At 36.8% G+C, this 20,029-nt stretch overlaps 1 protein-coding gene across 1 annotated transcript; it reads right to left on the bottom strand.

The window, feature by feature from the left end:
* Window positions 1-11,899: 11,899 nt before the first annotated feature.
* Window positions 11,900-19,858, bottom strand: LOC110670076 (folylpolyglutamate synthase). The gene is made up of 16 exons (XM_021832020.2): window positions 19,725-19,858; window positions 19,442-19,611; window positions 19,290-19,355; window positions 18,604-18,713; window positions 18,257-18,317; window positions 16,429-16,512; window positions 16,247-16,303; window positions 16,046-16,106; window positions 15,659-15,705; window positions 15,451-15,528; window positions 14,715-14,879; window positions 14,349-14,642; window positions 13,567-13,645; window positions 13,205-13,357; window positions 12,710-12,870; window positions 11,900-12,216 (listed from the first exon to the last, which is right to left on the bottom strand). Exons 2-16 carry the CDS (start codon window positions 19,589-19,591, stop codon window positions 12,160-12,162), a joined length of 1,623 nt encoding a protein of 540 aa, XP_021687712.2. The 5' UTR covers window positions 19,592-19,611; window positions 19,725-19,858; the 3' UTR covers window positions 11,900-12,159.
* Window positions 19,859-20,029: the final 171 nt, after the last annotated feature.

Below are 20,029 nucleotides of genomic sequence, written 5' to 3'. Positions count from 1 at the left end.
ATGGAAAGTCAATCATTATATTATTTCTGTGTATATTCTGTATTCTGTATTCCTATTTAGGATTTCTTATTTAGGATTTCTTCCTAATTAGTATAACACAATTATAGGAATCAATTGTATATAAATACCCATGTACAGATTAATTGAAATCAATGAGAATCATCTCTTTCTACATCTCTTTCTACATGGTATCAGAGCAGGCCATCTAGGGTGACTATTTGTTCTCACCAACCAGAGAGACCTTGGCACGACCGGCCGGTTCGATTCCGTTCAACATTGCCAGCGTCGCCTCAATCCCCTCATTCCACCATCAGATGTCTTTGTTCGATCCAAAGACACCATTAAAGGACTTCGATGTTTGTCTCTCCGATCCTATTTCGGTATTTACTTGATTTGTGATTTTGGATTATTTTGTTGCTGTCAGCACTTTGGATTAGCGTTTTGGTTAGTTTCTTTGTCTCAACAAATGGCAGACAATAAGAATGTTATTTCTGATGTGATTCCGATGATGACTAAGATCACGGAACACAAACTTAATGGTTCAAATTACCTGGAGTGGAGTAAGACTGTTAGGGTCTATTTGCGTAGCATTGATAAGGATGATCACCTTACTAAAGATCCACCTACTGATGATACACAACAAACTTGGCTAAGGGAGGACGCTCGGTTGTTTTTGCAGCTTCGGAACTCGATTCACAGTGAGGTAATTAGTTTAATTAATCACTGTGAATTTGTTAAAGAATTGATGGATTACTTAGATTTTCTGTATTCTGGTAAAGGGAATATCTCCCGTATTTATGATGTTTGTAAGGCATTCTACCGTGCTGAGAAAGAGAATAAGTCTCTCACGGCTTATTTTATGGATTTTAAACGGGTATATGAGGAACTTAATGTATTGTTGCCTTTTAGTTATGATGTGAAAGTGCAGCAGCCCAACGGAGCAATCGGTGTTATGAGTTTTCTTGCAGCCTTCCTTCGTAGTATGAGATCGCTAAATCTCGATTCTTTCCAGCTCGAGATTTCCTCTTGCATGAAACATTCACACGGGTCCTTCGTGCAGAGTACCCAATCTTCACACCGCCAAGAGTGCTCTTATTAGCCAGAATCCAAATGGACAACAGAGTAATAGAAGAGGAAGTAGAGGAGGAATTACAGCAAATGTATAATCAGAATGGAGAGGCTAGTTCTAATCAGGACTCAAGAGGAGTCATTTGTTATTATTGTCATGAGCCTGGCCATACAAAATATAATTGTCCGCAGCTTCAGAGGAAAAATCAGCGATCACAGATGGCAAATATGGCAGCAGAGGATTCTACGGTATCTTCCTCTGAGAAAACTGTTTTGGTATCTGCAGAAGATTTTGCACAGTTTTCCCAGTATCAGGCATCTCTAAAGCCTACCATTCCCTATCATCGCGATCACGAGTCGTAAATCCACTTCATGCCTTGTGTCTTCCTCATCCATATGGGTTATTGATTCTGGTTCAAATGATCACTTGACAGTTAATTCTAGTCTTCTATCCGCTTTCACCTAATCCCACTTCCTCATCGTTACTTTAGCCGATGGTTCTACTTCTTGTGTCATGGGTTCGAATCGCGAATCCGACTTCGTCAATTTCTTTGTCATCTGCTTTGTGTCTACCAAATTTCTCTTTAATCTACTTCGTTAGTAAACTTACTCGTACCTTAAATTGTTCTATTTCCTTTTTTTCTGATCAGTGTTTGTTTAAGGATCTTACGTCGAAGCAGATTTTTGGTAGAGGATGTGAGTCAGGTGGTCTCTACATTCGAAAATCATGTACCGCGTCGCTTGTTTGCTCCAGCATCGTAACACCTCTTGAAGCTCATTGTAGATTGGGTCATCCTTCTTTGTCTACCATGAAGAAGTTGTGTCCTCGCCTTTTATCAAGACTAGAATGTGAGTCGTGGCCGCTTGCAAAACATCATCGCTTGCCTTCTCGTGTCTAGAGTCAATAAACGGGCTTCATCCCCTTTTGAGTTAGTTCATTCGATGTTTGGGGTCCTTGTTCACATTTCTAAAACTGGATTTCGTTATTTTGTTACTTTTGTTGATGATTACTCGTGTTACTTGGTTATATTTAATGAAGAATCGCTCGAGTTGTTTTCTATCTTTTGTGCCTTTTGTAATGAAATCAAAACTCAATTTAATATTTCATGCATATTAAGAAGTGACAATGCTAAAGAATATTTTTCAGCACAATTTCAGTCTTACATGACACAAAATGGCATTCTTCATCAGTCTTCCTGTGTGGATACCCCATCCCAAAATGGCGTGGCCGAAAGAAAAAATCGGCATCTTCTTGAGGTAACTCGTGCTCTTCTTTTTCAGATGAAAGTTCCTAAACACTTTTGGGCGGATGCAGTTTCTACGGCATGTTTTTTGATCAATCGTATGCCGTCTTACATCCTTAATGGGGATATTCCTTATACCGCTTTGTTCCTACAAAATCTTTGTTTCCTGTTGAACCCCGTATTTTTGGTTGTACTTGTTTTGTACGTGATGTTCGTCCGCAGGTTACTAAATTGGATCCAAAGTCTCTCAAATGTGTCTTCCTTGGGTACTCCCGGATTCAAAAAGGGTACCGCTGTTTCTCTCCTACTCTTAATCGTTATCTTGTTTCTGCAGATGTCACATTTTTTGAGTCCACTCTATTTTTTTCTCAATCATCTGTGTATGAGAGTCAGGGGGAGGAGGATGATATCTTAATATATACTGCCCAATCAATGTCTAGTCCTCTCTCACAGCCTGTTTCTTCTGTCTCTAGACCTACTCGGCCTCCCGTTGTTCATGTTTATTCCAGGAGATTGGAGATTACTGACTCAGATCCTCCACTAGCTACTTCGTTGGGAGATCCTGTACCTCATACTGATCATGATTCTGATCTAGATTTACCCATTGCTCTTCGTAAAGGTAAACGTTCATGTACTTACCCTATCTCTTCTTTTGTTTCTTATAATCAATTGTCTTCTTGTTCTCGGTGTTTTGTTACTTCTTTAGACTCGCTCCTATCCCTAATATCCGTTGGTGAGGCAATTGTCTCATCCTGGGCCGTGTGTCGCTATGAAAGAAGAAATGGAGGCTTTAGATGCTAATGGTACATGGGAATCGTTGCCTTGCCCACCGGTAAGAAAGCTATTGGTTGCAAATGGGTATTTACTGAAAGGTAAATCGATGGTTCTGTGGCTAGGTTAAAAGCACGCCTTGTAGCAAAAGGATATGCTCGGACATATGGGGTTGATTACTCGACACTTTTTCTCCCGTAGCTAAACTTACTGCTCACTTGTTTATCTCTTTAGCAGCTACATATGATTGGCCCCTGCACCAATTGGATATCAAGAATGCTTTCCTTCATGGTGATCTTCAGGAGGAGGTGTATATGGAGCAACCACCTAGGTTTGTTGCTCAGGGGGAGTTGGGTAAAGTTTGTAGGCTTCTAAGTCTCTTTATGGCTTGAAACAAAGTCCTAGGGCCTGGTTTGGGAGATTCAGGAAACAAAGACAGAATTTGGTATGCAAAAGAGTAAGTGTGATCACTCGGTATTTTATAAGCAACTGAGGTGGTCTAATTCTCCCGGTAGTCTATGTGGATGACATTATCATCACCGGGAGTGACTCTGCAGTATTTCATCTCTTAAAACCTTCCTCCAAACCAGTTTGGACCAAAGACTTGGGATTATTAAAGTATTTTTTGGGTATTGAAGTTATGAGAAGTAAGAAGGGTATTTTCTTGTCTCAAAGAAAATATGTCATCGATCTATTGACAGAGACAGAAAAATTAGGTGCTAAGCCTTGTAGTGCACCAAAGACTCCAAATTTACAAATGTTAGCAGGGGATAGTGAGTTGTTTGAAGATCCAGAGAGATACAGGAGATTGGTAGGAAAATTGAACTACCTTCATCACACTCGCCCCGACATTGCTTATGCCGTTAGTGTGGTAAGTCGGTTTATGTCTTCCCCAACCGTTGCTCATTGGGAAGCCTTGGGACAAATCTTGTGCTATCTGAAGGGAGCTCCAGGAAGAGGTTTGTTATATGGTAATCATGGGCATTTGAATGTTGAATGTTTTTCAGATGCCGACTGGGCTGGATCTAAGGTTGATAGGAGGTCAACTACTGGATATTGCGTTTTTGTTGGAGGAAATTTGGTGTCTTGGAAAAGCAAGAAGCAGAGTGTAGTTTCGATCTAGTGTGAATCGAATACAAAGGCCATGGCACAATCAAGATGTGAGGTAATGTGGATATTTCAATTACTAGATGAGACAGTTTTAAGACCCCCAATCTGAAATTGTGGTGTGATAATCAAGTCGCTCTCCATATTGCTTCTAATCCAGGTATTTCATGAGCGGACCAAACATATTGAGATTGATTGTCACTTTGTTCGTGAAAAGATTCAACAACAGATCATCTCAACAGACATATCAAACCGGAGAGCAGTTAGGAGATATTTTCACAAAAGCTCTGAATGGAGCTAGGATTGACTACATTTGTAACAAGTTGGGCATGATTAACATCTATGCTCCAACTTGAGGGGGAGTGTTATGGAAAGTCAATCATTATATTATTTCTGTGTATATTCTCAGATTCAGTATTCCTATTTAGGATTTCTTATTTAGGATTTCTTCCTAATTAGTATAACACAATTATAGGAATCAATTGTATATAAATACCCATGTACAGATTAATTGAAATCAATGAGAATCATCTCTTTCTACATCTCTTTCTACAGTGTGCAAGGGCTCTATGATACTTATGAAGAGCAGTTTGGTTTCAGGATTGTATTTTCTTTAGGGCAGTACAGTTTCAGGGGAAGCTGCAGTAGCATCCAGAAGCAATAATCAAAATCAGACTCAATTGTGGCATATGCATCTTGGTCATCTGAGTGAAAGAGGATTATCTGTGTTAAGCAAGCAGGATTTATTAGACGGGCAGAAAACAGAATCTATGGACTTTTGTGAACACTGTGCATTTGGCAAATAGACCAGGGTGAAGTTCGACAAAAAGGCAGTGCACAAGACCAGAGGAACGGTGGATTATATCCACTTAGATCTATGGGGTCCTGATAGAATCCCTTCCAAGAGCGGTGCCAGGTACTTCATGACTTTGATTGATGATTACTCTCGGATGGTGTGGGTGTATTTTCTGAAAACAAAAGATGAGGCATTTTCAACCTTTATAAAGTGGAAGATGATGATTGAGAAGCAGACAGAAAAGAAGGTTAGCGTTTTAGAACTGATAATAGGTTAGAATTTTGCAATCGTGAATTCGATGCATTTTGCAGCAATGAAGGTATAGTGAGACATCCACTCTTCCAAGGACATCACAACAGAATGGTATTGCAGAACGCATGAACAGAACGCTTTATGACAAAGCACGAAGCATGCTCTCACATTCAGGATTGGAAAAGGATTTCTGGGCCGAAGTAATTAATACAGCCTGCTTCTTGATTAATAGATCTCGATCTACAGCTATTGAGTGCAAAACTCTTTTTGAGATCTGGTCCGGTTCACCTGCTAATTACTCTCAGCTGAGAGTATTTGGTTGCCCTGCTTATGCTCATGTGAGAGGTGGTAAGCTTGAGCCGAGGGCAAGAAAATGCATATTTCTAGGGTATGCATCTGGAGTGAAAGGCGACAGGTTGTGGTACAATGATCCAAAGTCTCCAGGATTAATTATTAGCAGGGATGTGACATTTAATGAGTCTGCTTTATTGGATAGTCAGAGGGAGAAATCAGTAGCAGAATCAGATCACGGTGTCAGAGAACAGGTGGAGCTTGATATTGATACTTCAGCAGTTTAGTCCAGTGATTCAGAGGATGAGGTGCAAGATCCTGATCAGCGAGAGGATGCACCTGAGCAACAGTAACAGGAACCATATAGCATTACAACTGGTAGAGAGAGAAGACATATTAGACCACCATAGAGATATGCATATGCACATCTAATTGCATTTGCCTTGTCAGTTGCTGAGACAATTGATGTGCATGAACCCAGCAATTATAGAGAAGCTATTTCTTATTCAGATGCAGATCTGTGGGTCAGTGCTATGAGTGAAGAAATTGAATCTTTTCACAAGAATCAGACTTAAGAGCTTGTAACATTGCCTAAGGGAAAAAAAAGTGGTAGGTTGCAAATGGGTGTTCAAGAAAAAGGAAGGTACTCCAGGGGTTGAAGCACCTCAATATAAGGCACGATTGGTAGCAAAAGGCTTTACTCAAAGGGAGGGGATTGACTTTAATGAAGTATTTTCTCCAGTTGTGAAGTACAATTCTATCAGAGTCTTACTTGCTATGGTTGCTCTTCATGATTTAGAGCTTGAGCAACTTGATGTGAAGACAGTATTTTTGCATGGTGAGTTAGAGGAGCAAATTTATATGAGTCAGCCTGAGGGATTTCTCATTCCAGGTATGGAAAACCGTGTTTGCTTACTTAAGAAATCTTTATATGGTCTGAAACAGTCTCCTAGCCAGTGGTATAAAAGATTTGATACATTCATGGTTCGTAATGCCTTTAATCGTAGTTCATATGACAGTTGTGTGTATCATAAGAAGCTTTCAAATGGTTCCTTTGTTTATTTGTTGTTGTATGTGGATGACATGCTTATTGCTACTAAAAGCATGTCACAAATTAACATTATGAAAAAGCAGTTGAGTGATGAGTTTGAGATGAAAGATTTGGGTGCTGCAAAGAAGATATTGGGAATGGAAATTACTAGGGATAGAAGTGTTGGGAAGCTTTTCTTGTCTCAACAGGACTAGGTTGAGAAAGTGCTTAAGCGTTTCAACATAAATAATGCTAAGCCTGTGTCTATTCTGTTTGCTGCCCATTTCAAGTTATCTGCAGACATGTCACCCAAAACAAATGAGGAGATGGAGCATATGTCCAATGTTCCCTATTTGAGTATTGTTGGTAGCATCATGTATGCTATGGTATGCACCCGACATGACATTTCACATGCAGTTAGTGTTGTGAATAGATACATGGCGTGTCCTGGGAAAGAGCATTGGCAGGCAGTAAAATGGATTTTGAGGTATTTGAAGGGTACTACAGATGTTGGTCTGACATTTGATAGGGCCAAGATGAGTGATTCAGTTGTTGACTATGTGGATTCAGATTTTGCAGGGGACTTAGACAAGAGGAGATCTTTGACAGGTTATTTGTTTACTCTTTCTGGAAGTGCTATCAGTTGGAAGGCAATATTGCAAGCTACAATTGCTTTGTCTACCACAGAGGCTTAATATATGGCCTTAGCAGAGGCAGTAAAGGAAGTTTTATGGTTACAAGGTTTGGTGGGTAATCTTGGGTTGTTACAGAACAAGGCAATGGTATTTTGTGACAGCCAGAGTGCAATACATCTCACAAAGAATCAGATGTACCATGAGCGAACTAAGCACATTAATGTCAGATATCACTTAATTCGGGGATTGTATCTCAAGGGACTGTAGTTGTGCAGAAAGTCTCTACACATGATAATCCAGCAGAAATGATGACCAAGGGAGTCCCAGTCAACAAGTTTAGGTATTGCCTAGACTTGGTTGGTGTTTGTAGTGCTCAGTAATGCCCTTTTGCGAGGGCATATGGCAAGACAGAGTATTTTATGGTTATTTTGTTGATGATAAAGGGAATTCAAGCCAAGGGGAAAAATTATTATTTTTGTGGCTTGAATTTTAGATATATTTTTTTATGGACCCGAATTGTGATCTGACCCAAAAGTTTCACGCAGCAAACTGATTGGGATAAAAAGTGAGATCTCTGGTGGTAGCGGAGGGCACGGGCCGATAGGCCCCAGCCTGAAGCCCACCACTGATCTCCTTGGGGGTGCGGGGGCAACGCTCCTACGGTATGGACCAGTATAAATATTGTAATATTCTACATTTTGTGGTAGAGTTTTGAGATATTCGGGAAACACACTAGGGTTAGGGTTTGAGAGTTTTGATCGATTGTATCTTGCTATTTTCATCATAGTGAAACTTTTTTCTCTTGTCTTGCCCATGGACGTAAATCTTACGGTTGAACCTCGTTAAATCTTATGTTATTCTTCTTCTCTTTTTACTACTGTGTGATTGTGCGATTTGTGTGTGTGCCTTATATTTGCGTGCTTGTTATAACAAACCTCAACTGAAAATGCTTTTCCTCTTCCATTTCTTTCAACTCAAATTTAGACAATTGTTCTTCTGTCATCACTTGTTTCAACAATTGTTCTTCCTCCATGCTATCCGCTTCTTTTATCCTCTCCAACATCAATTGAAAAAGCTTTTCCTCTTATGTAGACAGTTGTTTCTTTTGTTTCCACATCGATTTAGACAATTGTTCTTCCACCTTCAATTGTTCTTCCACCATCCTATCCACTTCATTTTCTATCCTTTCCAACCTCAATTGAAGATGCTTTTCCTCTTCCAATTTTACCAACTCAAATTTATCCTGCTTAGATGCTACTTCCACCAGAATTCCTACCAAGCATCCCTTATGGGGAAATGCTGAGATATGAAAGACCAAGAATGACAATCAAAATGTTGCTTCACATGAATGTCATTGAATAATGTCTTGGCAAAGGTGGCTTTACCTAGTCCTCCCATTCCCACTATAGAAACAACACGGCGTTGCTCGTCCTCCATCATCAACTGAGATTTAACTTCCCTTAAGCTTGCCTCCAAGCTGATAACATCATCCTCCTCATCATGTGGATATGATCTTCTTAGTCGCTGTTGCATCTCACTTCTAGATCTAGACCCCCCCTCCTTCTTCAATGAGTTTGATGCCATAAGTCTGCATGCTTGCAGAGACCCTCACAATCTTAGTTTGGATGGACTCGATCTGGGTTCCAAGTTTATGGAGAATAGGAACTTCAGTGAACATGGAGGTAAGTGTAACCCTCTTGATGAGTCCACTTACCCCTTTTATAGAGCCTTTTGCAGCTTTAAGAAGAAGAAAGGTATCGATGACGTCCTCTGCCTCATATGCAATGTCTCTGACTTCAGCTACACAATTGCGAACACGATCATCTTGGTTTTGCTTTGAGTCCGCATCTTTCAAGAAAAACCGAATTCGCTTCAATTCAGTTTGCAACTGATCAACTTGCTCCCGCACACCATAAAGTGAGCTTGCTTCACGGACAACTGCATCAGCAATTCTTTCAATGGCAAAGGAAACAATAGCCTCAACCATTTTTTTTCTTGTAGGGAAGAATGAAAACAAAAAGAGGTGAAAAATATCTCCAAGATTACTGATTTGGATGATATAATTCTGCGCTGGGTATTATTGCCTAAGGAATTAAGGCACTGAAATCTTCAAATGTTTCATTTTCTTTCTTATCTTTCGCTAAAGTCTCCTTGAACTTTATTGATTGCTTACTATGAACAAGGGCAAGGTACTTGGCTTTGGAGCAGAGCAAACCAAAAATTAAAACCAAAAAAGCAATCAGTTTCTTCTTATTCTTTGCTTAAAACAAATGGAAGGCATATCACTTTCCTTTTCCTGTTCTCTGGAGAATGGAAATACCAATCTTACCCTTAGGGTTCCTTTAGAATAAATAATTTATAAAAAAAAAAAGAATTCAATTGAATTCTCACACAATCACACTTAATTTTTATTTCTTTCAAAAAGAACTTTATAAAGTTAAAAGAAATTGAATTCTTTCATTCCAAACACAAGATTTGATAAAAAAATTAAATCAATGGAATTGAATTTTTATAAAATTCTAATCTCTAGAAAGGGGAATTGGTCTTTGCCATTTGGCATAGTTTAGTAGAGATTTTAAATAAAAAAAAAATTACAGTTTGAAAATTCTTTGTTTATTCGAATGCTAAGTTGTATGCATTGCCAATTTCTTCCGTGTTGAGACAGAAGGTTTTGTGCGGAGCAACAAGAAGAATCCTCTTTTATGCTACCAATTTCTCCCACACTGTTTCATTGTGCCAATGAATTGACAGAGGAACAAAGAGAAGTTCCCAGTTTCTACTTTCTACTGTAATCCCGGAACGAATTGTGCATACAAGTCCTAGTTGTGCAGGCGTAAAGTTCCTGTAGTGAAACACGGGAAAAAACAGAGAACCAAGTGAAAAGGCACATGAAAAACTGTCATTGGAAAGAGGGGATGAGAAGCTTGGCCTCAATGAACAAGCAAAGAATTTGTTTGTGCTGCAGTTAGCAATAAATGTCATTTCCACATAAATTCAAGATATTCAAATTTAAAAATATAATGAAAGATTCAGATTCCTTATGTTGCATACCACTTACAAGTCGGCACTCCCATGATTACCTACTGCCACTGTAGACCATATGCCATCCTTGTGCAAATCCATCCAAGGCAATTGAACCTTAAATTGGACCATTTAGGATAAAGCAGAAATTAACATGCCTGACAAGATAGAATTTCCAACTGCAGAAACATCATAAAATAACCAGTAAACTATAAAACGTGTTTGAACAATGCTTGGCTTTCAGTGAACATGCACGATAGAAAAGACTCTGCATAAGCTGCTGATGGAAATGAATGCCTACAACCCTTGGCATATTATGGATTAAGATGCCCAGGCTGAATGGTGTAAGGTTCCTAGCTTCTGGCCTAAGTTCAAGTCACAGCCGTAAAATAATTTTCCTGGAAGGACGCTAGGAGCAACTCTCGTCAGTTCATTAAGCACAGCTTCATTTGACAACTTCTACCAATTACTAAATACTCCAAAATTTTCACAAAGAAGATTTCTGGTTTTGATAATGGAGAAATTTAAAATCATGCCCTTGCTATCAATCTAGCAGGATTTCTCATTGAAAGCAAATTCTCTTATTAAAGAGCAAGAATTCTTTAACTCCTTACTACATTGTTTATCCAAGTTCAAAATTATCAGCTAGGTTTAAAACATAACAATCTAAGACCACTCAGCAAGTACAAAAGGATGTCCTGAAATCTACATGACCAATTGGCTTAAACAGTTGAGCTGCTTATGTTGTTCATTATTCTCCTAACGAGTACGCAATCCAAGCAACCATTTCAGAGAATATCCTATTTAACAGGCAGATAAAGCTCACACCTATGAATGAAACAGAGTTTTTTACATGATTTTCATGATTTCACATAAAGGGAAGAACAAGAATTTTTTGCTTGGAAGTAATTTGTAATATGTGAATCATGGAAACTCTAATCACCAGTGCTTTCTTGTTTTGGAAATGCTTCCAAGATGGAAACGATAAGACACGCTTATGACACATTTTCGGGCTATGTCCGGAAAAATCAAAAGATGGAAACGCGTTTCTACATCGAAAACACATTTTCAATAGTCAAAGATGACTTCTAATTGTCATTTGTTAATCATTTACACAAAACCCATCGTGAAGCTGCTCAAAGCCTAGTTTGTTAAATCGATTGGCTACTTCACGGGCATCGCAAAGTGGTATGAGTCTCGTTAGTGATGTTCATGGCGGATAGGGAAGTTGATGAAAAGAGGAAGATGTAAGAGAGCGCAAGGGTGATGTTGTGTATTTTTTTTATTGGTATTCAGTTTACTTCCTTTTAAATTTCTTCTCTTTTCTTATTCTTTTTATTTAATTCTAAATATCTTTCCCAATAATTAAGTAATCTAAATTAAACAATACTATTAATATTAACAATAAAAATAAATGAAAATGCTAACAATGATAAGTTAATCGTAATTAAATTATCAATATAATAGCTTTATTAGTTCCAAATTAATTACATATAATTATTTTATTTATGTATTATTTTATTCAATATTTATAAATATGTCCTTAAATTTTTTTTTCCACATTTTTATGCCCTATATTTTTGAAAATGCCGTTTCCTCGAATTTGTTTCTGCAATTCCCACATCCGCATTCCATTTCTGTGCTACATAGTTTGTAATTTAATTGTTGATGTTCCCTAGTTATAAAAATAAAAAAATTGAAATTTCTGCCAATTCATATTCAAAATGCAACATTATACATCTTTCAAACTCTCCTAGTATATTAACATGAACAATCAACAGGTTTAACAACAAAGCATACTGTGGGAGCACAATTGGCAAGCACTAACAGAGAACTCAAAACAGAAAATGATCAGAATCTTTTGACTGCTTGCCATCTATACCAGCACATATCTCAAGCAGGAGAACATGCAACTGGACAGCTTCAACTAGGCATCATGTCTAACTACTTGACTAACCTCAGCACGTCACCCACAAGATGTAATGAGCCAGTAACAAGAACCTGATGAATCAGGGTGAGGAAATTAAATATTGATACAGATAGCGTAAAATAATTTAATTGCTTCTCACATACCAACACCTTGCTGAAAGCAATTCAACATTAAATATATAAATACATGCTCATATATATATATATATATATATATATGCTTATCCCACTTTTGGGAGTTATCCAGTGAGAAGTGGACTGGATGGACATCCTCCTTGAAAAGTATGTAGAAAAAAAGGTCTGGCAAGTAAAAACTTATAGGAGAATAAAGAATAGCAATGGCACTGATTATTCATGTCAAGATATTCTACAACAAAAGTTCCTCAAATGTGCAATTGATGTTTGAAGTTCAAAATAAGATTCGCCATGTAAAACTACATTGGAAATGAAAATGACTTTCACTTCCACATGAGGAATCCACCTTGACCTTATTTTTAGAAACAGAAAATAAAATTTGACTATGCAGGTTATAAAATATAGAGCAGAATACATTAATCAGCATTACCTGGAAACTAACAGATTGATTCTTGTAGACGCTGTCCCTAAGCCATTTAATTGCCAATGGGATAGAAGGAAAGACTGCACTGTTTTCACAAGTCCTAACACTAGTTCCTGTATCATCTTTAACTTCCTCACAAACAGCATCTGTTCTATTGGCCTCCCCTCCTAAGAAGTCCAAAAGAATTTTCTTTACAACACAAACTGAGCAAAGAGCTTCCTTAAATGCACTTATGGTTTCTATTATCCATAATTTCAAGTACATTGTATAACAAAGAAAATAAAAATAAAAATTGAATTACTAATACTATGCTGCCATTTTTCAAATATCTAATTAGATGGCACCCAATTCTTGGAAAAAGAAAATTACAACCAAAAAGCTATGGGAGGAAATAAAACCACTTTGGTAAATAAGTGAGTCCATTTAAAAAAGGTAGCATGTGTTTATATTATTTTATATTACTAGACTAGTACTAAAATTCATTGTGTATTTAATTGATACCTTTATCACCCTGGACAAGGTCTTCCCATAATTTTTGCAGAGTAAACTGCCATGACAAATCAACTTGAGGATCTGTTGGGGGTAAAGCATGAGATCCAACTTTGTAATAGACTGATACATTAGGTACAAAGAGCGCCTTCTTGAAGCAGACACCTAAAACATCAATTCCATGTTTATGAGGGCAAGCTCTAGATAAATTCCATCAATATAAGTTGCATCAATAGATGGATAAGACTATAATATAAAGATTTAAGAGGTTAACACACTTCAATTTTTTTTTTGTAATATTTCATAAGCAGTAGCTCTTTTCTAAAAAAGTTAAACAAATTTCATCTAAAGATGCTTCTTGATCAAGTACTTACCATGACTAGCACAGGTTTTCATCAGATGTGGAAGAAGCAACTGAGGATCTCGCACTGACATACAATTGAACAACAGTATCTGCTCAGATGCATGCAAAACTTCAAGCTCAATATAACCTCAATGTTCTACAATAATATCAAATTCAAAAAATCGTAATGCACATGTGAACTACATGAACAAGTGTAGATAGTTTAACAACAGATAGACAGGGTCATTTTTAGCTTCTAGTCTAATAATTGGACAGGTAAATAAAATCTTTTCATTTCTTCTTTGCCGTGATGTGAAAGAAAAGGTCAGGCAGAGCCTTAGGCCCATAAACAGGCTTGGTAATGAACTTCATATTATCTACGTATAGCAAAAGCCCATAATTTTTAATTTCAGATGAAGTATATCATGTGCCTACTTGTAAAGGACCTTTACCATTTCTGCCATCCTGGGGCATTTTGCCTTGGTGCGCAATTTTAGAGTTTTTAAATGATGAATATGGTTTAATCTATCCAGAGAAAAGATCCTACCCTAGCATTCCCAGGACTTTCTTAGCAAAGAACATGCCATCCCATTCTCCTGCTTGCACCAAAACACCATCTAAAGGTATTCTATTCTATAATTACCTCATATACTTTGCAAGACCACTACTCAGTGAGGATTTTAACCTTGCCAAACCACCAGCTTAACTGGCTTCTTACACACAACCATTTAATTTCAACTTCTATTATGCATCTTCATCTAACAGCTTTACAAAAGCAGAATAAGTAAACAAAATGTATATTTCTAAGCGTACCCGCATGAAATTTTTCCCAGATCTTCTGTCATGGTGCTTATCAATGCAGTCAAGCATGGATTGATAATTGTTCTGTGAAGGAAGATTCAAGGTGTTTTGCTGGTTGTCATTTTTAATGGCAAGAGAGAACCATCTTGCACATACTTCCATGCTTTCAGGACTATGAGCTCCATCCAAATAAAACACAAGATCTCCATCGCTCTCAGTGTCGATATAACGATCAGGAACAATTTGAGCTCGCCCTTGCAGACAGGCTGTTGTTAGCCCCTTAATAAACTGCTCAGGCAGTGAGCTCTGTTCCATGGAGATAACTTTGAGAAGATGTAACTAAGTAAAAGAAAGCTTGCAAAGAAACAAAAAACTTACAGTTTGCTCCAAGTAGGTGGCTTCAAGGTGACCAGTCCTTTTAAGCCATTTAGAAGATAGCGCAATAGCAAGACCAGCATTTACAAACTGGTGCTCACCTTCAAGCCCAAGTTTTAGACCATTCAGCAAGTTGGAATCCAATGGCGGTGCCACATGAAGAGGTACCTGCAATCAACATGTTTTTCTGAGTTATACATAGAAAGTTTGTAACCTAATCTTTGCTGTTCTGCAAAAATGAGGTAGCCTTGTCCTATTAAGGAAACAATTACAGCAAGCTTTTATGCAGACTGATGAACTTCCATTAAGGAAAGTAGTGCGGCATTATTCTTTAGAAAACAATGCACATCACCAAGGACTTGTTTGAACAGAGAGATGAGATGTTTGACATGAAAAATAGCCTTAAACTCTCATTTATGAAACATAACTTAACAGTTCTTAATTTATCCTAATAATCTTAAGATTGAGAACTAAATGCATCTATGTCTTGAGTGGTGAAGTTGATGAAGGTTTTTTGCCTCAACCTGATTGTTTAACAACTTAAAAGAACCATAGTGTCAACATAGAATTAAATTCATTACCTTCCAAATCATACACCAACTTCATATAAGAATGATTGAGAGCATCACGTATGTTGATTTGCTAAAGTCAATCTTTATCCTCTGAAGCGGAAGTTTGACACATGCATTTTTCAAGTTTAGATAATAGAACTAAATGGCGCATGAACTATGCTACTTACATCTAACTTAGAAGCCTTCTCTTCAAGTACACACATAGCTTCATCAGGTTGAGGCACTGTGAATGCTGGAATCCCATGCTGCACACAGAAAAGGGAACTTGAATTGAATAAAAAAAAATAGTAATGGTTACTCAAACTGGGTTAAGTTAAGAAGCAAATCCATTGGCATAGATTATATGCATGAAGGAGAAGTAGCTATGAAGAACACCTTAAAGATGCCAGCCTTTTCCCCAGCAATTTCTCTAAGAGTATTTCCTGTTAAAGCAATAACATATGAGATCTAAAAAGTTTTGCAGAAGCATGAGCCTAAAATCTAATACGAGTCTATTTGCATCAATTTCCAGAGGCACAAATTTGAATGTGAATATGCTGAATATGCTGTTAATTAAGTAGGCATACATCAAGACATTAACAAGGTTAGTAAATGAAATCCTGTTGGAGTTTGTAAAAAACTCTGGATTCATTGTATATATCCAATTTACAAATTAATGTCTACCAAATAGTATTGAAGCTTTTATACCGATAATTAAATAAAAAGTAACTAAACGTTAAACTATTATGAGCAATTACCTAACTTATAGAAATGAACACTAACCAAGAATCTCCATGTGATCATACCCAAGGGAAGATATACCACACACAACCGGTGTTTGAACCTGAAACATGATGCTATATCAACTCACTTTAGATGTAAGACAAAAAAAAAATCTAGCATGAAGAACTTAACAAAGAGCAATATGCCACGCTTAATATGTTCAATCAATAAACCTCTTCCTCAAACAAGTATTACACATACCACATTTGTAGGATCAAAAGTTCCACCTAACCCAACCTCCAAAATAGCAACATCTACCTGCACAAATAAATTTAGTAAATCTGAAGCCTATCCATCATGAGTCATGATAAATAAAACTCATGTATGTGTAGTTTCACATAGAGAGAGGATACTAATGAAGTTGATAATCATGCACATCAAACCTGCTCTGCAGCAAATATCTTGAAGGCAAGCAAGGCAAGAAAACGGAAGTAAGAAGGCATTGGTATATCTTCATTAGTTTTTTCCTACACACAAACTTTCAATTAAACACCTGAGAAATCATTGTATACAGATAAACACACACACAAACACATATTAATTAAACAAAATAAAGGACATATTTTCTTTCCATGTTTGTACACGATATTATAGCATGACGCTCAAGAACATGAATAAGTGATTCATATATAATGTTCAGCTACAGTTTAGCCTTTATTTTTTATTATAAATAAATTTATTGGGTTAGAGCACATTTAGTTAGAGGATAGAAAGAAAAGAAAAGAAGGGGTAGACCTAAACTGATTTGAAGGAGAGTAGTATAATATGACCTAGAAGCATTACACATTTCCGAGGATTTAACCCAAAATCGTTTAGAGTGGAAAAAGAGAATCCATATAACCGACCCCAATGAATTTTTGGGATAAAAGCTTAGTTGAATTGATTTGAGTTGAGTTGAGAAATAAATTCATCGGTACATTGATGTGTAACCTAAATCCACAAAAAGTATACAGTAGACCACTTCAAACGAGAAAAAAGAATATAAAATAGAAATCATAGGTAAAAAAAATAAATAAATAAGATATCACTCAGCACCAGAAGGGAAAAAAGTCCCATAGAAATCATCTATACCAGTATATAATTAGTGCAAATATTCATCAAACCAAATGTTTTTATATCCCTCCCCAACCACACCACAGCAAGATAAGAGGAGCAGCTACCCGATGCTACTCATAAGCCTTGTTGCCAAATCTTCCTTTCCAATTGATGAAAACTTGAAATGCCAACCCAGTTATAACCCAAGGATATCCAGTAACATGTATCTACAACATTCTGCTATTGCTTGTGGCACTGGCACAGGCACAGAGCAATAAACAATCATGGATGACCTCTAGCCCTCTACTCTCGTGCATACAGCAACAAATTATCATAATACCCTTTGTCCAGATTAAATTATTGGACTTTCAGCTCTTTCCATATCCAAAAAATTGCTACCTTCAATAGGAACCTGCTTATTTCAATCCAAAACCTATTGAACCAACCATATTCGGTTCAGTTTTCTCTTCAACTATTATTCAAGCCAGCTATAACTTGGATTCAGCTCAGTGACTTTGGGCCCCTTAAAAACCAAATAACCTGAATTGAATCAATCCTTTATCCTTAGTATTATTCATATTCATAAATACACACACACACACACACACACACACACACACACGCACTCACACACACACCCACCCCAACAACTACAGCATTCAATTAACATATGAAATCATGTATTATATCTGAAATATCCTTCTACCATTCAAATTTCTTTCTAATGGATTTAGACACCATCCACACAAAGCAATTGATCCCATGACAAACCAAAAAAATTAATCAAAATGCAATGCCAAAACAAATAAATGAATCAAACTCAAACATTAAATATAGTATTTTTCTAAAAAAAAAACAAAACTAACAATTTTTGTTCTCTCCAATAATGTTTTTTGAGCAGGCCAAGTTTGGTTTGGTCTAATTTCTGGCAAAATGGAACCGACTCTTTCAATTCCTTACTGGAACTAAAGTATCATGAACACCTTCATCCTTTAATGCAACTTAAAAGCAGCATACCTTATTCCATTAAAAATTCGATTGCCTCAGATTTTTGACAATTTGTTAAAAGACTCACAAATGTTTGGCAAATTTTCTTTTAAGCATCCATATTCTTAAACACATTGTATAATGAATCACAGCTGCATCAAGAAAGGGAGATTTTAAATGGAAATTTACCTTCAATCTATCATAACACCACCAGAAATGTGCCAAAAAATTTTCTTCACAAATGTCCATACTGCAGCAGCCAACAAGAAACTAGAATATTTTAAATTGGGGCTTAAATGATGTTCACGCATCCAAATGCAAAATAATATCACCTAAAGTAGTGTAACTGAGTTGAAATTCAAATATTGTAAAATCATATTGATTTTGTTCATGGAACCAAAATTCACATATCAAATGATAAGAACAATGACTGAAACACTAAAATAGAAATAAGAAAAGGAAAAGTATGCCCCTTCATCTGTTAACTGATGTATAGATGAAAACATAACACCTATGCACATAAATGCACAACTCACCCATCCAAACGAAATCTTTCACGAACATCGATGAGGTGAGGAGATGTGAAAAGTCCTGTGCGGAAGCCATAATTACGTAGTATAGATTCTGTGAAGGTGCATGTGGATCCCTTTGCCCAAAGAAAAAGATGGATTAGAGCCCCAAACAAATATAGAAAAATTCCAAGAAATAATTCTCTATATAAGTACTGCTACAAGTTAGATTTAGCCATGAGACTACAAGATAAGTGCACATCTAAATAAGTACTCTCTACATAAGCTAAGGCATTTATTTGTCATCTTATATTAATGATGTACAAGGCCAGTGTGGATTGCCTACCAAACTTCTGGGTTTTATTGTTTCCCACTTTTTGGATAAAAGAAGAAACTTTATAGCTGATAAACGATGAGAGAGAAATGGAAGTATTTTATTTTCCAGAATGAAAACAATGCAACTTTTTTTTTTATTCCATTTAACTTGAAAATTCATGCCAAAACTAGTAGGAAAATAACCATTGACTAAACCATCACATCCGAAATAAGTAAAAATCATATAAAGCAAGAAACTTCAGAGGCTGAAGAATGCGTTTCGATTAACAGAAAGAGGTATGATTACGAAATACTTTCCTTATGACATAATTAAGTAGATTAATCTATTTAAAATTTAAATACTGAGAAAAGCTGAACCAGAAGCAGAGCTTTAGTACCTTTCCTTTGGTGCCCGCTACATGTATGATCTTCATTTCTGAGATAGCCTGCTCCAGCTCCAGCATCTAAATTCACAAACACGAAATATCAGTTCAAATTAGACCGAAATGAATGAGATAAAGATCTGGCATTAACAATTACAAGAAACTACCTTTAAATAATCAAACAGCAAATCGAAGTGATCCCCTTTGTTGCTCTTGTCAGCACGAGTGCGTCTGGGTATCAAAGACGATAGAGCATCCATTGCCTCATCATATGGAGTCACGGTATGCTTCGAGGATCCACTCACACCTTCTGCCATATCTGTTCGACGGTAAAAAACTGGATTCAGAGGAAAAGATTACAATCTAAATATTTACTAACAAAAAAAAAAAATACAAGCGCAAGCAACAGCGCACATATAGAGTAGAGGGAGAGAGAGAGAGCTGGAGAACCTAGCAGGAAAGCTAAGGATGGAGAGCAGCAACAACGACTAATCGGGTTGATATCCAGTGATGAAATAGAGCGTTCTTATGAGATTTATTTATGGCACTCCAATAATCGTAGAAAGCACGCTCATAAATTATATTGTATTTAAAAGTTAATTCGCAAACTTGATTTAACATATTTAAAATACATTTTATTATTTATTTTAAAAATATACATTTTATTAATTATTTCACCTACGGATTTATAACTCACTAATTCATTTTCACCTCTGAATTGACATTACTAAAAATAATAAAGGAGTAAATATAAA

This window comes from Hevea brasiliensis, chromosome 8 (assembly GCF_030052815.1).
Source record: "Hevea brasiliensis isolate MT/VB/25A 57/8 chromosome 8, ASM3005281v1, whole genome shotgun sequence".
Classification (NCBI taxonomy): domain Eukaryota; kingdom Viridiplantae; phylum Streptophyta; class Magnoliopsida; order Malpighiales; family Euphorbiaceae; genus Hevea; species Hevea brasiliensis.
The sequence above is the reverse complement of the archived record's forward strand: the minus strand, read 5'-3'. Positions and strand labels throughout refer to the sequence as shown.